The 16149-nt window shown below is 37.8% G+C and overlaps 1 protein-coding gene across 1 annotated transcript in view; it reads left to right on the forward strand.

The window, feature by feature from the left end:
- Nucleotides 1-16149, forward strand: part of SRCAP (Snf2 related CREBBP activator protein) — a 149385-nt gene that overhangs the window by 98102 nt on the left and 35134 nt on the right. Inside the window, 4 exon segments of the mRNA XM_074558047.1 lie at nt 4259-4405; nt 9947-9967; nt 9970-10152; nt 14238-14401. Coding sequence (XP_074414148.1) covers nt 4259-4405; nt 9947-9967; nt 9970-10152; nt 14238-14401 — 515 coding nt within the window.

Raw genomic sequence — 16149 nt, forward strand, 5'->3', positions numbered from 1 at the left:
GAAAGAGGAATAGGAAAATATTCTGGTAAAAATTGTGGGAAAAAACTTTAAAAAAATGGGGCAAAAGAGAGGAAGGTGGAGAAAAAAGGAGTGAAAAATTGATGAAAAAATAGGAAAAAATTAGGGAAAAAATGGGGAAAAAATTCAGAAAAATATCTGGAAAAGGTGGAGAAAAATGGGGATAAAATGGAAAATAAGTTTTTTGAAAAAATTGGGAAAATAATGGGGATAAGTTGAGGAGAAAATTGAAAAAAAATGGGGAAAAAAACTGAAAAATTGGTGAAATAGTGGAAAAAATGTGGAAGAAATGGGGGAAAAGTTGGTTAAAAACTTAAGAAAAATTGGGAAAAAAATAGGAAGAAATGGAAAAATGAGTGGAAGAAGTATTTAAAAAAACTTGTAGAAAATTGGAAGAAAAATAGGGGAAAAAAAAGAGAAAAAAGGGGAAAAATTGGGAGAAGTCAAGGGGAAAAATGGGGTGAAAAAATGGAGAAAAATTGGGAAAAATAAGGAAAAAAATGGAATTTTTGTTGTTGCAGGTAACGTGGTTCACCTGGTGGCCACAGGGGGGCAGCACCTCTTGGCCCCCCCGGCCCAGGTGGGAAAATGGGAAAGACAAATAGGAAAATATTCAGGAAAAAATAGGCAAAAAATGGGGGAAAACAGAGGAAGGTGGACTAAAAAAGGAGTGAAAAATTGGTTAAAAAATGGGAACAAATTAGGGAAAAAATGGGGAAAAAATCGGAAAAATATCTGGGAAAAAAAGGGTAAAAAATTTAGAAAAATTTGGGAAAAACGAGGAAAAAAATGGAAATAAATGTAAATTTTTGGTGTTGCAGGTAACGTGGTTCACCTGGTGGCCGCGGGGGGGCAGCACCTCTTGGCCCCCCCGGCCCAAAATTTGGGGAAATTGAGAGAAAAAATTGGGGGGAAATGGGAAAAAGGAATAGGAAAATATTGTGGAAAAAATTGGGGGAAAAAACTTTAAAAAAATGGGGGAAAACAGAGGAAGGTGGAGAAAAAAGGAGTGAAAAATTGGTTAAAAAATAGGAAAAAATTAGGGAAAAAATGGGGAAAAAATTCAGAAAGTATCTGGAAAAGGTGGAGAAAAATGGGGATAAAATGGAAAATTTGGGGAAAAATGGAGCGAAAATTTGGGGAAAGTTTTTTGAAAAAATTGGGAAAATAATGGGGATAAATTGGGGAAAGAATTGAAAAAAAAAAGGGGGAAAAATGGGCAAAAAATTGGGGATAAAATGGAAAATTTGGGGAAAAATTGAGCAAAAATTAGGGAAAATTTGGGAAAAGTTTTTTGAAAAAAATGGGAAAACAATGGGGATAAATTGGGGAAAGAATTGAAAAAAAAAGAGTGAAGAATGGGGAAAAATGGGCAAAAAATGGGGATAAAATGGAAAATTTGGGGAAAAACGGAGCAAAAATTGGGGAAAATTTGGGGAAACTTTTTTGAAAAAAATGGGAAAATAATGGGGATAAGTTGGGGAGAGAATTGAAAAAAATGGGGGAAAAAACCTGAAAAATTGGGAAAAATGGGCAAAAAATTGGGGAAATACTGGAAAAAATGGGGGAAAAGTTGGTTAAAAATTTAAGAAAAATTGGAAGAAAAATCGGGGAAAAAATGGAGAAGTCAAGGGGAGAAATGGGGTGAAAAAATGGATGAAAAAATTGGGAAAAATGAGGAAAAAAATGGAATTTTTGTTGTTGCAGGTAACGTGGTTCACCTGGTGGCCACAGGGGGGCAGCACCTCTTGGGCCCCCCGGCCCAGGTGACCCCAAAATTTGGGAAAAATTGGAGGAAAAATGAGGAGAAATTGAGAGAAAAATTGGGGAAAAATAGGAAAGAGGAATAGGAAAATATTCAGGAAAAATAGGTAAAAATTGTGGGAAAAAACTTTTAAAAAATGTGGGAAAACCAGAGGAAGGTGGAGAAAAAAGGAGTGAAAAATTGGTTAAAAAATGGGAAAAAAATAATGAAAAAATGGGGGAAAGTCAGAAAAATATCTGGAAAAGGTGGAGAAAAATGGGGATAAAATGGAAAATTTGGGGAAAAATGGAGCAAAAATTAAGTAAAATTTGGGGAAAATTGTTAGAAAAAATTGGGAAAATAATGGGGATAAATTGGGGAAAGAATGGAAAAAAATGGGGAAAAAATTTACGATGAAATGGAAAATTGGGGGGAAAATTGAGCAAAAATTAGGGAAAATTTGGGGAAAGTTTTTTGAAAAAATTGGGAAAACAATGGGGATAAATTGGAGAAAGAATGGGAAAAAAAAGGGAAAAAATGGGCAAAAAATGGGCAAAAAATTGGGGAAATAGTGGAAAAAATGTGGGAAAAATGGGGGAAAAGTTGGTTAAAACTTATGAAAAATTGGAAGAAAAAATGGGAGAAGTCAAGGGGAAAAATGAGGTGAAAAAATGGATGAAAAAATTGGGGAAAAATGAGGGAAAAACTGGGAATAAAGTGAATTTTTGGTGTTGCAGGTAACGTGGTTCACCTGGTGGCCGCGGGGGGGCAGCACCTCTTGGCCCCCCCGGCCCAGGTGACCCCAAAATTTGGGAAAAATTGGAGGAAAAACTTGGGGAAATTGAGAGAAAAAATTGGGGGAAAATGGGAAAGAGGAATAGGAAAATATTCTGGTAAAAATTGGGGGAAAAAACTTTAAAAAAATGGGGGAAAACAGAAGAAAGTGGAGAAAAAAGGAGTGAAAAATTGGTTAAAAAATAGGAAAAAATAATGAAAAAATGGGGGAAAAAATCAGAAAAATATCTGGAAAAGGTGGGGAAAAATGGGAGAAAAATGGGGATAAAATGGAAAATTTGGGGAAAAATGGAGCAAAAATCAGGGAAAATTTGGGGAAAGTTTTTAGAAAAAAATGGGAAAACAATGGGGGTAAATTGGGGAAAGAATTAAAAAAAAGGTGAAAAATGGGCAAAAAATTTGGGATAAAATGGAAAACTTGGGGAAAATTTTTGAAAAAATTGGGGAAACAATGGGGATAAGTTGGGGAAAGAATGGAAAAAAAATGGGGAAAAAACCTGAAAAATTGGGGAAAAATGGGCAAAAAATTTAGGATGAAATGGAAAATTTGGGGAAAAATTGAGCAAAAATTAGGGAAAATTTGGGGAAAGTTTTTTGAAAAAATTGGGAAAATAATGGGGATAAATTGGGGGAAGAATTGAAAAAAAAGGGGGAAAAAACCTGAAAAATTGGGGAAAAATGGGTAAAAAATTGGGGATAAAATGGAAAATTTGGGGAAAAATTGAGCAAAAATTGGAGAAAATTTGGGGAAAGTTTTTAGAAAAAATTGGGAAAACAATGGGGATAAATTGGGGAAAGAATTGAAAAAAATGGGGAAAAAACCTGAAAAATTAGGGAAAATGGGCAAAAAATTTAGAATGAAATGGAAAATTTGGGGAAAAATTGAGCAAAAGTTAGGGAAAATTTGGGGAAAGTGTTTTGAAAAAATTGGGAAAATAATGGGGATAAATTGGGGAAAGAATGGAAAAAAAAGGGTGAAAAATGGGGGAAAGTGGGCAAAAAATTGGGGATAAAATGGAAAATTTGGGGAAAAATTGAGCAAAAATTAGAGAAAATTTGGGGAAAGTTTTTTGAAAAAATTGGGAAAATAATGGGGATAAATTGGGGAAAGAATGGAAAAAAAAGGGAAAAAATGGGCAAAAAATGGGCAAAAAATTGGGGAAATACTGGAAAAAATGTGGGAAAAATGGGGGAAAAGTTGGTTAAAACTTCAGAAAAATTGGAAGAAAAAATGGGAGAAGTCAAGGGGAAAAATGGGGTGAAAAAATGGATGATAAAATTGGGAAAAATGAGGGAAAAAATGGGAATAACTGGAATTTTGGTGTTGCAGGTAACGTGGTTCACCTGGTGGCCACAGGGGGGCAGCACCTCTTGGCCCCCCCGGCCCAGGTGACCCCAAAATTTGGGAAAAATGAGAGAAAATGAGGAGAAATTGAGAGAAAAAATTGGGGGAAAAAGGGAAAGAGGAATAGGAAAATATTCTGGTAAAAATTGGGGGAAAAAACTTTAAAAAAATGGGGAAAACCAGAGGAAGGTGCAGAAAAAAGGGAGTGAAAAATTGGTTAAAAAATAGGAAAAAATTAGGGAAAAAATGGGGGAAAAATCAGAAAAAGATGAGGTAAAAAATTGGAAAAAAATGGGTGAAAAAATTGGGAAAAATGAGGAAAAAAATGGAAATAAATTTGGTTTTTGGTGTTGCAGGTAACGTGGTTCACCTGGTGGCCGCGGGGGGGCAGCACCTCTTGGCCCCCCCGGCCCAGGTGACGCTGCTGGCGCCGGTGGGGGGAGGGGCAGCGAGCCCGGCCCCGCCCCCGCCCGGGCTGGGGCTCCCCCTGGCGGCCGCGCAAGGTAAGGGCGGAAATTGGGGAAATTGGGGGAAAATCCAGAGAAAATTCACAGAAAATTCTGAGAAAATTGGGGGAAAATTGGGGCAAAATAAATGAAAAATGGAGAGAAAATTGGGGGGAAGTTCTGAGAAAATTGGGAGAAAAATTGGGGGAAATTTCACAGAAAATTCTGAGAAAAATGGGGGAAAATTGGGAGAAAATGAATGAAAAATGGAGAGAAAATTTGGGGAAAGTTCACAGAAAATTCTGAGAAAATTGGGGGAAATTTCACAGAAAATTCTGAGAAAAATGGGGGAAAATTCACAGAAAATTCTGAGAAAATTGAGAGAAAAATGGAGAGAAAATTGGGGTAAAATTCTGAGAAAATTGCAAGAAAAATGGTGAAAGTTTGGGAGAAAAATTTGGAGAAAATTGGGGAAAAATTCACAGAAAATTGGGAGGAAAATGGAGAGAAAATTGGGGGGAAATTCACAGAAAATTCTGAGAAAATTGGGGGTAAAATTGGAAGAAATAGGGAGAGAAAATTGGAGGAAAACTCACAGGAAATTCTGAGAAAATTGGGAGAAAAATTTGGAGAAAATTAGGAGAAAAAATGCGGGAAATTCAGAGGAAATTCTGAGAAAATTGGGAGAAAAATTGGGAGAAGAATGGGAAGAAAATTGGGGGAAAATTCACAGAAAATTCTGAGAAAATTGGAAGAAAATAAATGAAAAACGGAGAGAAAATTGGGGGAAAAATCTGAGAAAATTGTGAGAAAAATGGAGAGAAAATTGGGGGAAAATTCACAGAAAATTGGGAGAAATTTGTGAGAAAAATGGAGAGAAAATTGGGGAAAATTCACAGAAAATTCTGAGAAAATTGGGGGAAAATTCACAGGAAATTTACAGAAAACTGGGAGAAAAATTGTGAAAGTTTGGGAGAAAATTGGGGGAAAATTCACAGAAAATTCTGAGAAAATTGGGAGAAAAATGGTGAAAGTTTGGGAGAAAAATTGGGGGAAAATTCACAGAAAATTCTGAGAAAATTCACAGAAAAATGAAGAGAAAATTGGGGGAAATTCACAGAAAATTGGGAGAAAAATGGTGAAAGTTTGTGAGAAAAATGGAGAGAAAATCGGGGGAAAATTCACAGAAAACTCACAGAAAATTGGGGGAAATTCACAGAAAATTCTGAGAAAAATGGAGAGAAAATTGGGGGAAAATTCTGAGAAAATTGGGAGAAAAAAGGCGAGAAAATTGGGGGGAAATTCACAGAAAATTGGGAGAAAAATTTGGAGAAAATTGGGAGAAGAATTGGGGGAAAATTCACAGAAAATTCTGAGAAAATTGGGAGAAAAATGGGGAGAAAATTGGGGGAAAATTCACAGAAAATTCTGAGAAAATTGGGAGAAAAATGGTGAAAGTTTGGGAGAAAAATGGAGAGAAAATTGGGGGAAAATTCACAGAAAATTGGGAGAAAAATGGGGAGAAAATTGGGGGGAAATTCACAGAAAATTGGGAGAAAAATTTGGAGAAAATTGGGAGAAGAATTGGGGGAAAATTCACAGAAAATTCTGAGAAAATTGGGAGAAAAATGGGGAGAAAATTGGGGGAAATTCACAGAAAATTCTGAGAAAATTGTGAGAAAAATGGTGAAAGTTTGGGAGGAAAATTGGGGGAAAATTCACAGAAAATTGGGAGAAAAATGAAGAGAAAAATGGGGGAAATTCACAGAAAATTCTGAGAAAGTTGGGAGAAAATTGGAGAGAAAATTGGGGGTAAATGCACAAAAAATTCACAGAAAATTCTGAGAAAATTGGGAGAGAAACGGTGAAAGTTTGGGAGTAAAATTGGGAGAAAATTCACAGAAAATTCTGAGAAAATTGGGGGAAAATTGGGAGAAAATAAATGAAAAATGGCGAGAAAATTGGGGGAAAATTCACAGAAAATTCTGAGAAAATTGGGAGAAAAATGGTGAAAGTTTGGGAGAAAAATTGGGGGAAAATTCTGGGAAAATTGGGAGGAAATTGGAGGAAAATTCACGGAAAATGGAGAGAAAATTGGGGGAATGTTCACAGAAAATTCTGAGAAAATGGGGGGAAAATTCACAGAAAATTGGGAGAAAAATGGTGAGGAAATTGGGGGAAAATTCACAGAAAATTCTGGGAAAATTGGGAGGAAAATGGAGAGAAAATTGGGGGAAAATTCACAGAAAATTCTGAGAAAATTGGGACAAAAAGGGAGAGAAAATTGGTGAAAGTTTGGGAGAAAAATTGGGGGAAAATTCACAGTAGTTTAGGAGAAAATTTAGAGAAGGATGGTGAAAGTTTGGGAGAAAAATTGGGGGAAAATTCATAGAAAATCCTGAGAAAATTAGGGGAAAATTCACAGAAAAAACTGGACAAAAAATGGGGGAAAATGGAGAAAAAATTGGGGGAAAATTCACAGAAAATTGGGAGAAAAATTGGGGGAAAATTCTGAGAAAATTGGGGGGAAATTCACAGAAAATTCTGAGAAAATTGGGAGAGAAAACTGGGGGAAAATTCACAGAAAATTCTGAGAAAATTGGGGGGAAATTCACAGAAAATTCTGAAGAAATTTGGGAGAAAAATGAAAAGAAAATTGGGAGAAAATTCACAGAAAATTGGGAAGGAAATGGTGAAAGTGTAGAGAGAAAATTCACAGAAAATTGGGAGAAAAATGGAGAGAAAATTGGGGGAAAATTCACAGAAAATTTACGGAAAACTGGGAGAAAAATTGTGAAAGTTTGGGAGAAAATTGGGGGAAGATCCACTGAAAATTCACAGAAAACTCTGAGAAAATTGGGGAGAAAAATGGTGAAAGTTTGGGAGAAAAATGAAGAGAAAATTGGGAGAGAAACGGTGAAAGTTTGGGAGAAAAATGGAGAGAAAATCAGGGGAAAATTCACAGAAAGTTCTGAGAAAATTGGGAGAAAAATGGTGAAAGTTTGGGAGAAAAATGGAGAGAAAATCTAGGGGTAATTCTGAAAAAATTGGGAGAAAAACTGGCGGAAAATTCACAGAAATTTCTGGGAAAAATGGGAGAAAAATGGTGAAAGTTTGGGAGAAAAATGAAGAGAAAACCGGGGGAAAGTTCTGAGAAAATTGGGAGAAAAACTGGGGGAAAATTCACAGAAAATTCTGACAAAATTGGGAGAAAAATGGAGAGAAAATTGGGGGGAAATTCACAAAAAATTTTGAGAAAATTAGTAGAAAAATGGAGAGAAAATTGGGGGAAAATTCTGGGAAAAATGGGAGAAAATAAATGAAAAATGGAGAGAAAATTGGGGGAAAATTCACAGAAAATGGAGAGAAAATTGGGGGAAAATTCACAGAAAATTCTGAGGAAATTTGGGAGAAAAATGGAGAGAAAATTGGAGGAAAATTCACAGAAAATTCTGAGGAAATTTGGGAGAAGAATGGAGAGAAAATTGGGGGAAATTCACAGAAAATTGGGAGAAAATTGGGAGAAAAATGGTGAAAGTTTGGGAGAAAAATGGAGAGAAAATCAGGGGAAAATTCTGAGAAAATTGGGAGAAAAACTGGGGGAAAATTCACAGAAAATTCTGACAAAATTGGGAGAAAAATGGAGAGAAAATTGGGGAAAGATGCACAAAAAATTCACAGAAAATTCTGAGAAAATTGGGAGGGAAATGGTGAAAGTGTAGGAGGAAAATTCTGAGAAAATTGTGAGAAAAATGGTGAAAGTTTGGGAGAAAATTCTGAGAAAATTGGGAGAAAAATGGAGAGAAAATTGGGGGAAAATTCACAAAAAATTGAGAAAATATTGGGAGAAAAATTTGGAGAACATTGGGAGAAAAATGGTGAAAGTTTTTGAGAAAAATTGGGGGAAAATTCACAGAAAATTCTGAGAAAATTGAGAGAAAAATAATGAAAGTTTGGGAGAAAATTGGGGGAAAACTCACAGAAAATTCTGAGGAAATTTAGCAGAAAATTTGGGAAAAATTTGTGAAAAATAGGAGAAAATTTAGGTGAAAACCAGAGAAAGTCTGGGGAAATTTGGGAGGAAAATTGGGGGGAAATTGGGAAAAAATTACTGAAAATTGGTGAAGATTTGGGTGAAATTGGGAGAAAATTCAGAGAAAATTGGGACAAGATGGGGACAAAATTAATAAAAAACTGGAGAGAAATAGAGGGGAGAATTGGGACAGACTTTGAGGGAAAATTGGGAGGAAACTTGGAACAAATATGGAAAAAATTGGGATGAAAATCTGGGAAAATTTGGGGAAAATTCGAGAAAATTGGGAGGAAATTGAGAAGAAAATGGGCGAAAATTGAGCAGAAAATTTGGGAAAAATTTGTGAAAAATAGGAGAAAATTTGGGTGAAACCAGAGAAAGCCTGGGGAAATTTGGAGGAAAATTGGGGGGAAATTGGGAAAAAATTACTGAAAGTTGGTGGAGATTTGGGTGAAATTGGGAGAAAATTCAGAGAAAATTGGGATGAGATGGGGACAAAATTAATAAAAAACTGGAGAGGAATTTGGGGAAAATTGGGAGAGAGTTTGATAGAAAATTAAAGAAAATTGATAGAAAACTTGGAACAAATATGGAAAAAGGTGGATGAAAATCTGAGAAAATTTGGGGAAAATTGGGAGGAAATTGGGAAGAAAATTGGCGAAAATTGAGCAGAAAATTTGGGAAAGTTTGGGAAAAATAGGAGAAAATTTGGGTGAAAGCCAGAGAAAGCCTGGGGAAATTTGGGAGGAAAATTGGGGGGAAATTGGGAAAAAATTACTGAAAGTTGGTGAAGATTTGGGTGAAATTGGGAGAAAATTCAGAGAAAATTGGGACGAGATGGGGACAAAATTAATAAAAAATTGGAGAGAAATAGAGAGGAAAATTGGGAGAGAGTTTGAGAGAAAATTGGTGAAAATTGATAGAAAACTTGGAACAAATATGGAAAAAATTGGGATGAAAATCTGGGAAAATTTGGGGAAAATTCGAGAAAATTGGGAGGAAATTGGGAAGAAAATTGGCAAAAATTTAGGAGAAAATTTTGGGAAAAATTTGTGAAAAATAGGAGAAAATTTGAGTGAATACCAGAGAAAGCCAGGGGAAATTTGGGAGGAAAATTGGGGGGAAATTGGGAAAAAATTACTGAAAATTGATGAAGATTTGGGTGAAATTGGGAAAAATTGGTGAAAACTGGAATGAAATGGGGACAAAATTAATAAAAACTGGAGAGAAATTGGGGGAAATTGGTAAAATTGGGAGAGACTTCGAGGGAAAATTGGTGAAAATTGATAGAAAACTTGGGAAAAAATACAGAAAAAATTGGGATGAAAATATGAGAGAATTTGGGGAAAATTGGGAGGAAATAGAGAAGAAAATTGGCGAAAATTGAGCAGAAAATTTGGGAAAAATTTGGGAAAAATAGGAAAAGAATTTGGGTGAATACCAGAGAAAGCTTGGGGAAATTTTGGAGGAAACTGGGGTGAAAAGTGGGGAAAAAATGGTGAAAATTGGGAGAAATTGGTGAAAATAGGGGGGAAATTGGTGAATTTTTTTCCCATTTTTTGCAGTTCCGGCACCGCTGGTGAACAGCGGGGCGTGGTGAAGATCGTGGTGCGCCAGGCCCCGCCCCCCGCCCCGCCCCCTCCGCCAGGCCCCGCCCCCTCCCCTCAGCCCCGCCCCCCCTTGCTGCGGGTGCTGCCGGCCGCCCCTCCCCCACCCACACCAAGCCCCGCCCCCCCCGGAGCCCCCGTGGGCGGAGCCACGGCCGAGACAGGTGAGAGAAAATGCCCAAAAAATGCCTAAAAAATGCCCAAAAAATGCCCGAAAAATTCCAAAAATGGCCCCCAAAAAATGGCCCAAAAATGCCTGAAAAATGCCCAAAAAATGCCCGAAAAATTCCAAAAATGGTCCCCAAAAAATGGCCCAAAAATGCCTGAAAAATGCCCCAAAAATTCCAAAAATACGCCCCAAAAAATGCCTCAAAATGGCCCAAAAATGCCCAAAAAAATTCCAAAAATACACCCCAAAAAATTCCCTAAATAGCCCCAAAAATTCACCAAAAAACCCCTAAAAATGCCCCAAAATGGCCACAATATCCCAAATGCCCAAAATACCCCAAAAATATGCCCCAAAAATGCCACAAAGTGGCTCCTAAAAAATGCCTCAAAATGGCCCAAAAATGGTCCCAAAAATTTCCAAAATGGCTCCAAAAAATGCCCAAAAAATTCCAAAAATACGCCCCAAAAAACTCCTGAAATGGCCCCCAAAAAACGGCCCAAAATGGCCCCAAAAATGCCCAAAAAATTCCCAAAAAATTCCTGAAATGGCTCCAAAAATGTCCTGAAATGGCCCCCAAAAAACGCCTCAAAATGGCCCCAAAAATACCCAAAAAGTGCCCCAAAATGACCCCCAAAAAATGCCCCAAAACGGCCCAAAGATGGCCCCAAAAAATGCCTGGAATATTCCAAAACTACGCCCCAAAAATGCCCCAAAATGGCCCAAAAAATGCCCCAAAATTGCCCAAAAATCCCCAAAAAATTCCTGAAATGATTCCAAAAATGCCCTGAAAAGGCCCCCAAAAAATGTCTCAAAATGGCCCCAAAAATACCCAAAAACTGCCCCAAAATGGCCCCAAAAATGCCCAAAAAATGCCCCAAAATGGCCCCAAAAAATGCCCAAAAGAATTCCAAAAATACACCCCAAAAATGCCGTGAAATGGCCCCAAAAATGCCCAAAAAATGCCCCAAAAAATTCCAAAAATACACCCCAAAAATGCCGTGAAATGGCCCCAAAAATGCCCAAAAAATGCCCAAAAGAATTCCAAAAATGCACCCCAAAAATGCCGTGAAATGGCCCCAAAAATGCCCAAAAAATGCCCAAAAGAATTCCAAAAATACACCCCAAAAATGCCGTGAAATGGCCCCAAAAATGCCCAAAAAATGCCCCAAAAAATTCCAAAAATACACCCCAAAAATGCCGTGAAATGGCCCCAAAAATGCCAAAAAAATGCCTGAAAAATGCCTGAAAAAATTCCAAAAATACGCCCCAAAAACGCTTCAAAACAGCCCAAAAATCGCCCCAAAAATGGCCCAAAAATGGCCCCAAAAATGCCCAAAAAATGCCCCAAAATTGCCCAAAAATCCCCCAAAAATTCCTGAAATGGCCCCAAAAATGCCCCAAAAAATGCCCCAAAAAATCCCCAAAAAATTCCTGAAATGGCTCCAAAAATGTCCTGAAATGGCCCCCAAAAAACACCTCAAAATGGCCCCAAAAATACCCAAAAAGTGCCCCAAAATGACCCCCAAAAAATGCCCCAAAACAGCCCAAAAATGGCCCCAAAAATGCCCAAAAAATGCCCCAAAATTGCCCAAAAATCCCCAAAAAATTCCTGAAATGGCCCCAAAAATGCCCCAAAATGGCCCCAAAAATGCCTGAAAAATTCCCAAAATGGCCCCAAAAATTCCTGAAGTGGCCCCCAAAAAACGCCCAAAAATGGCCCAAAAATGGCTCCAAAAATGCCCAAAATATTCCAAAAATACACCCCAAAAATGTCACATAATGGCCCCAAAAATTCCCAAAATGGCCCCGAAAATTCCTGAAATGGCCCCCAAAAAACACCCCAAAATGGTCCAAAAATGGCCCAAAATGGCCCCAAAAAATGCCGGAAAAATCCAAAAATACGCCCCAAAAATTCCTGAAGCGGCACCCAAAAAATGCCCCAAAAATGCCCAAAAGATGCCCAAAATATTCCAAAAAGATGCCCCAAAATGGCCCCAAAAATTCCTGAAGTGGCACCCAAAAAATGCCCCAAAAATGCCCAAAAGATGCCCAAAATATTCCAAAAATATGCCCCAAAATGGCCCCAAAAACTGCCCCAAAATGGTTCAAAAAATTCCCAAAATGGCCTCAAAAATGCCCAAAAAATGCCCCAAAATGGCCCTAAAAAGTGTACGAAATATTCCAAAAATATGCCCCAAAAATTCCTGAAATGGCCCCCAAAAAACGCCGCAAAACAGCCCAAAAATGCCCCAAAAATTCCCAAAAATCCCAAAAAAAGATCCCCAAAATGGCACCAAAAATGCTCCAAAAATTGCAAAAAAATGCCCCAAAATATTCCCAAAATGGCCCCAAAAGTGCCCCAAAATGGCACCAAAAAATGCCAGAAAAATTCCAAAAATACGCCCCAAAAGTTTCTGAAATGGCCCCCAAAAAATGCCCCAAAAATGCAAAAAATATTCCAGAAATACGCCCCAAAAATTCCCAGAATGGCCCCAAAAGTTACCAAAAAATGCCCCAAAATGGCCCCAAAAAATGACCCCAAAATGGTTCAAAAAAATTCCCAAAATGGCCTCAAAAACACCCAAAAAATGCCCTAAAATGGCCCCAAAAAATGCCTGAAAAATTCTAAAAATACTCCCTAAAATTCCTGAAACGGCCCCAAAATTGCCCTGAAATGGCCCCCAAAAAACGCCCCAAAAAAGCCCAAAAATGCCCCAAAATTTTTCAAAATGGCCCCAAAAGTCCCAAAAAAAGATCCCCAAAATGGCCCCAAAAATGCCCCAAAATGGCCCCAAAAATTCCAATAAATGATCCCCAAAATGGCACCAAAAATGCTCCAAGAACTGCAAAAAAATGCCCCAAAAATTTCCCAAAATGGCCCCAAAATGGCCCCAAAAATGCCCCAAAATGGCCCCAAAAATGCCCCAAAAATTGCAAAAAAATGCCCCAAAAATTCACCAAAATGGCCCCAAAAATCCCCACAAATGCCCGAAAAATTCCAAAAATCCCCCCACAAAAAATTCCTGAAATGGCCCCCAAAAAACGCCCCAAAAATTCCCAAAATGGACCAAAAATGCCCAAAATATTCTAAAAATATGCTCCAAAAAATTCCTGAAACGGCCCCAAAAAATTCCTGAAATGACCTCAAACTGGCCTGAAAAATTGCCCCAAAAAAGTCCCAAAAATTCCCAAAAATGTTCCTAAAAATGGCTCAAAATGACCCCAAAAATTCCCCAAATTTGCCTGAAAAATTTTCATAAAATGACCCCAAAATGGTCCCAAAATTTCCCCAAAAATGGCCCCAAAATGTCTCAAAAAATGCCCCAAAAAATGACCCTAAATGGCCCAAAAAATTCCCAAAATGATCCCAAAGAATTCCAAAACAAGTTCCCAAAATTCTCCAAAATGCCCCAAAAAATTCCCCAAAATTTCCCAAAAATTCTCTCAAAAATTCTCTCAAATTCCTTAAATTTTCCCCCAAATTTTTCCGCAGATTCCCCACAAAATAATCAAAATTTCTCAAAAATATTCCTCAAAATTTGCCCAAAATTCCCCAAAATTTCTCCTCAGATTCCCCACAAAATTATCAAAATTATTCAAAAATATTCCCCAAAATTTACCCAAAATTCCTGAAATTTTCTTCTGAAATTTGCCCAAATTATCTCAATTTTTCCCCTTAAATTTCCCCAAAAATCCCCAAATTTCCTCCCAAAAATTCCAAAATTTGATCAAAACCCTCAAATTCCCCAAAAATTTTCCTCCAAAATTCCCAAAACTTGTTAATTTTTCCCAAAACCTCACCAAATTTCACAAAATTTCCTCTTAATTCTCTTTAAATTCCCTCAAAATTCTAAATTTTTCCTTAAATTTCCCCAAAATTTGCCCAAAATCCTCCCAAAAATTCCAAAAATTTTTCTCCAAAATCCCCAAAATTTGGTAATTTTTCCCAAAACTTCACCAAATTTACCCCAAAATTTTTCAATTCTCTCTAAATTCCTCCAAAATTCCAAATTTTTCCTTAAATTTTCCCAAAATTGCTCAAATTTTTAATTTTTTCTGATTTTTTCTGTTTTTCTGCAGCCCCGCCCCCTCCCCCTCAGGCCCCGCTCCCGCCTAAGGAAGAGCCGGAAGTGACGTCATCGGTGTCCCCGCCCCCTCCGCAGGCCCCGCCCCTTCCGGCCCCGAGGCCCCTCCCCCTCCCCCGCCGGCAGCCGCCGCCCCCCCCGCGCTCCCCCTTCTACCTGGTGAGGGAAAAGCGGGAATTTGGGAAAAATCGGGAATTTTGGGGGGAAATTGGGAATTTTGGGGGAAAAATGGGGATTTGGGGGATTTTGGAATGGGGGAGGGGAAATTTGGGGGATTTGGGGGAAAATTTGGTGAAATTTTGGGAATTTTGGGGGAAATTTTGGTGGAATTTTGGGGGGAAAATTGGGAAATTTTGGGAAAAATTGGGAATTTTGGGGGGAAAATTGGGAATTTTGGGGGAAAATTGGGAAAAATTGGGAATTTTGGGAGAAATTTGGGAAGTTTTGGGGGTAAAAATTTAGGAATTTTTGTGGGTAAAATTGGGAAATTTTGGGGGTAAAATGGGGAATTTTGGGAGAAAATTGGGAATTTTGGGGGTAAAAATTGGGAATTTTGGTGGAAAAATGGGGAAATTTTGGGGGGAAAATTGGGAATTTTTTGGGGAAAATTGGGAATTTTGGGGGGAATTGGGAATTTTGGAAAATAATTGGGAAATTTGGGGGGGAAATTGGGAAATTTTGGGGGGAAAATTGAGAATTAGGGGGAAAATTGGGAATTTTGGGGGGAAATTGGGAATTTTGGGGGGAAAAAATTAGGAAATTTCGGGGGGAAAATTGGGAATTTTGGGGGGAAAATTGGGATTTTGGGGGAAAATTGGGAGAAATTTGGGAATTTTGTGGGGGAAATTGGGAATTTTTTGGGGGAAAATTGGGAATTTTGGGGGGAAAGTTGGGAAATTTGGGGGGGAAATTGGAATTTTGGGAAAAAATTAGGAATTTTGGGGGAAAATTGGGAATTTTGGGGGGAAATGGCAATTTTTGGGGGGAAAATTGGGAATTTTGGGAGAAATTTTGGGAGGAAAAATTGGGAATTTTGGGGGTAAAAATGGGAAATTTGGGCGGAAAAATTGGGAATTTTGGGGGTAAAAATAGGAATTTTTGGGGGGAAAATTGGGAATTTTGGTTGGGAAATTGGGAAATTTGGGGGGAAAATTGGGAATTTTGGGAAAAATTTGGGAATTCTGGGGGAAAACTGGGAATTTTGGGAGAAATTTGGGAATTTTGGGGGGAAAACTGGGAATTTTGGGAGAAAATTGGAAACTTTTGGGGGGAAAATTGGGAAATTTTGGGAAGAAAATTGGGAAATTTTGGGGGGGAAATTGGGAATTTTGGCAGGAAAAATTGGGAATTTTGGGGGTAAAAATGGGAAATTTTGGGGGGAAAATTGGGAAATTTTGGGGGGAAATTGGGAATTTTGGCAGGAAAAATTGGGAATTTTGGGGTAAAAATGGGAAATTTTGGGGGGAAAATTGGGAAATTAGAGGGGAAAATTGGGAATTTTGGGGGTAAAAATGGGAAATTTTAGGGGGAAAATTGGGAATTTTTGGGGAAAATTAGGAATTTTGGGGGAAATTTGGGAATTTTGGGGATTTTGGGAATGGGGGAGGGGAAATTTTGGGGGTTTGGGGGGAAATTTGGTGAAATTTTGGGGGAAAATTTGGGGAAATTTTGGAGGATTTGGGGGGGAAAATTTGGGAGAAAAGTTGGTAAAATTTTGGGGAAAAATTTGGTGAAATTTTGAGGGAAAATTTTGGGAGATTTGGGGGAAAATGTGGGGAAATTTTGGGGGGAAATTTCGGTGAAATTTTGGGGATTTTGAGGGAAAATTTTGGGAGATTTAGGATGAAATTTGAAAATATTTTGGGGAAAAATTTTGGTGAAATATTGGGGATTTTAGGGGAAAATTT

Source organism: Zonotrichia albicollis, chromosome 24 (assembly GCF_047830755.1).
Source record: "Zonotrichia albicollis isolate bZonAlb1 chromosome 24, bZonAlb1.hap1, whole genome shotgun sequence".
NCBI lineage: Eukaryota > Metazoa > Chordata > Aves > Passeriformes > Passerellidae > Zonotrichia > Zonotrichia albicollis.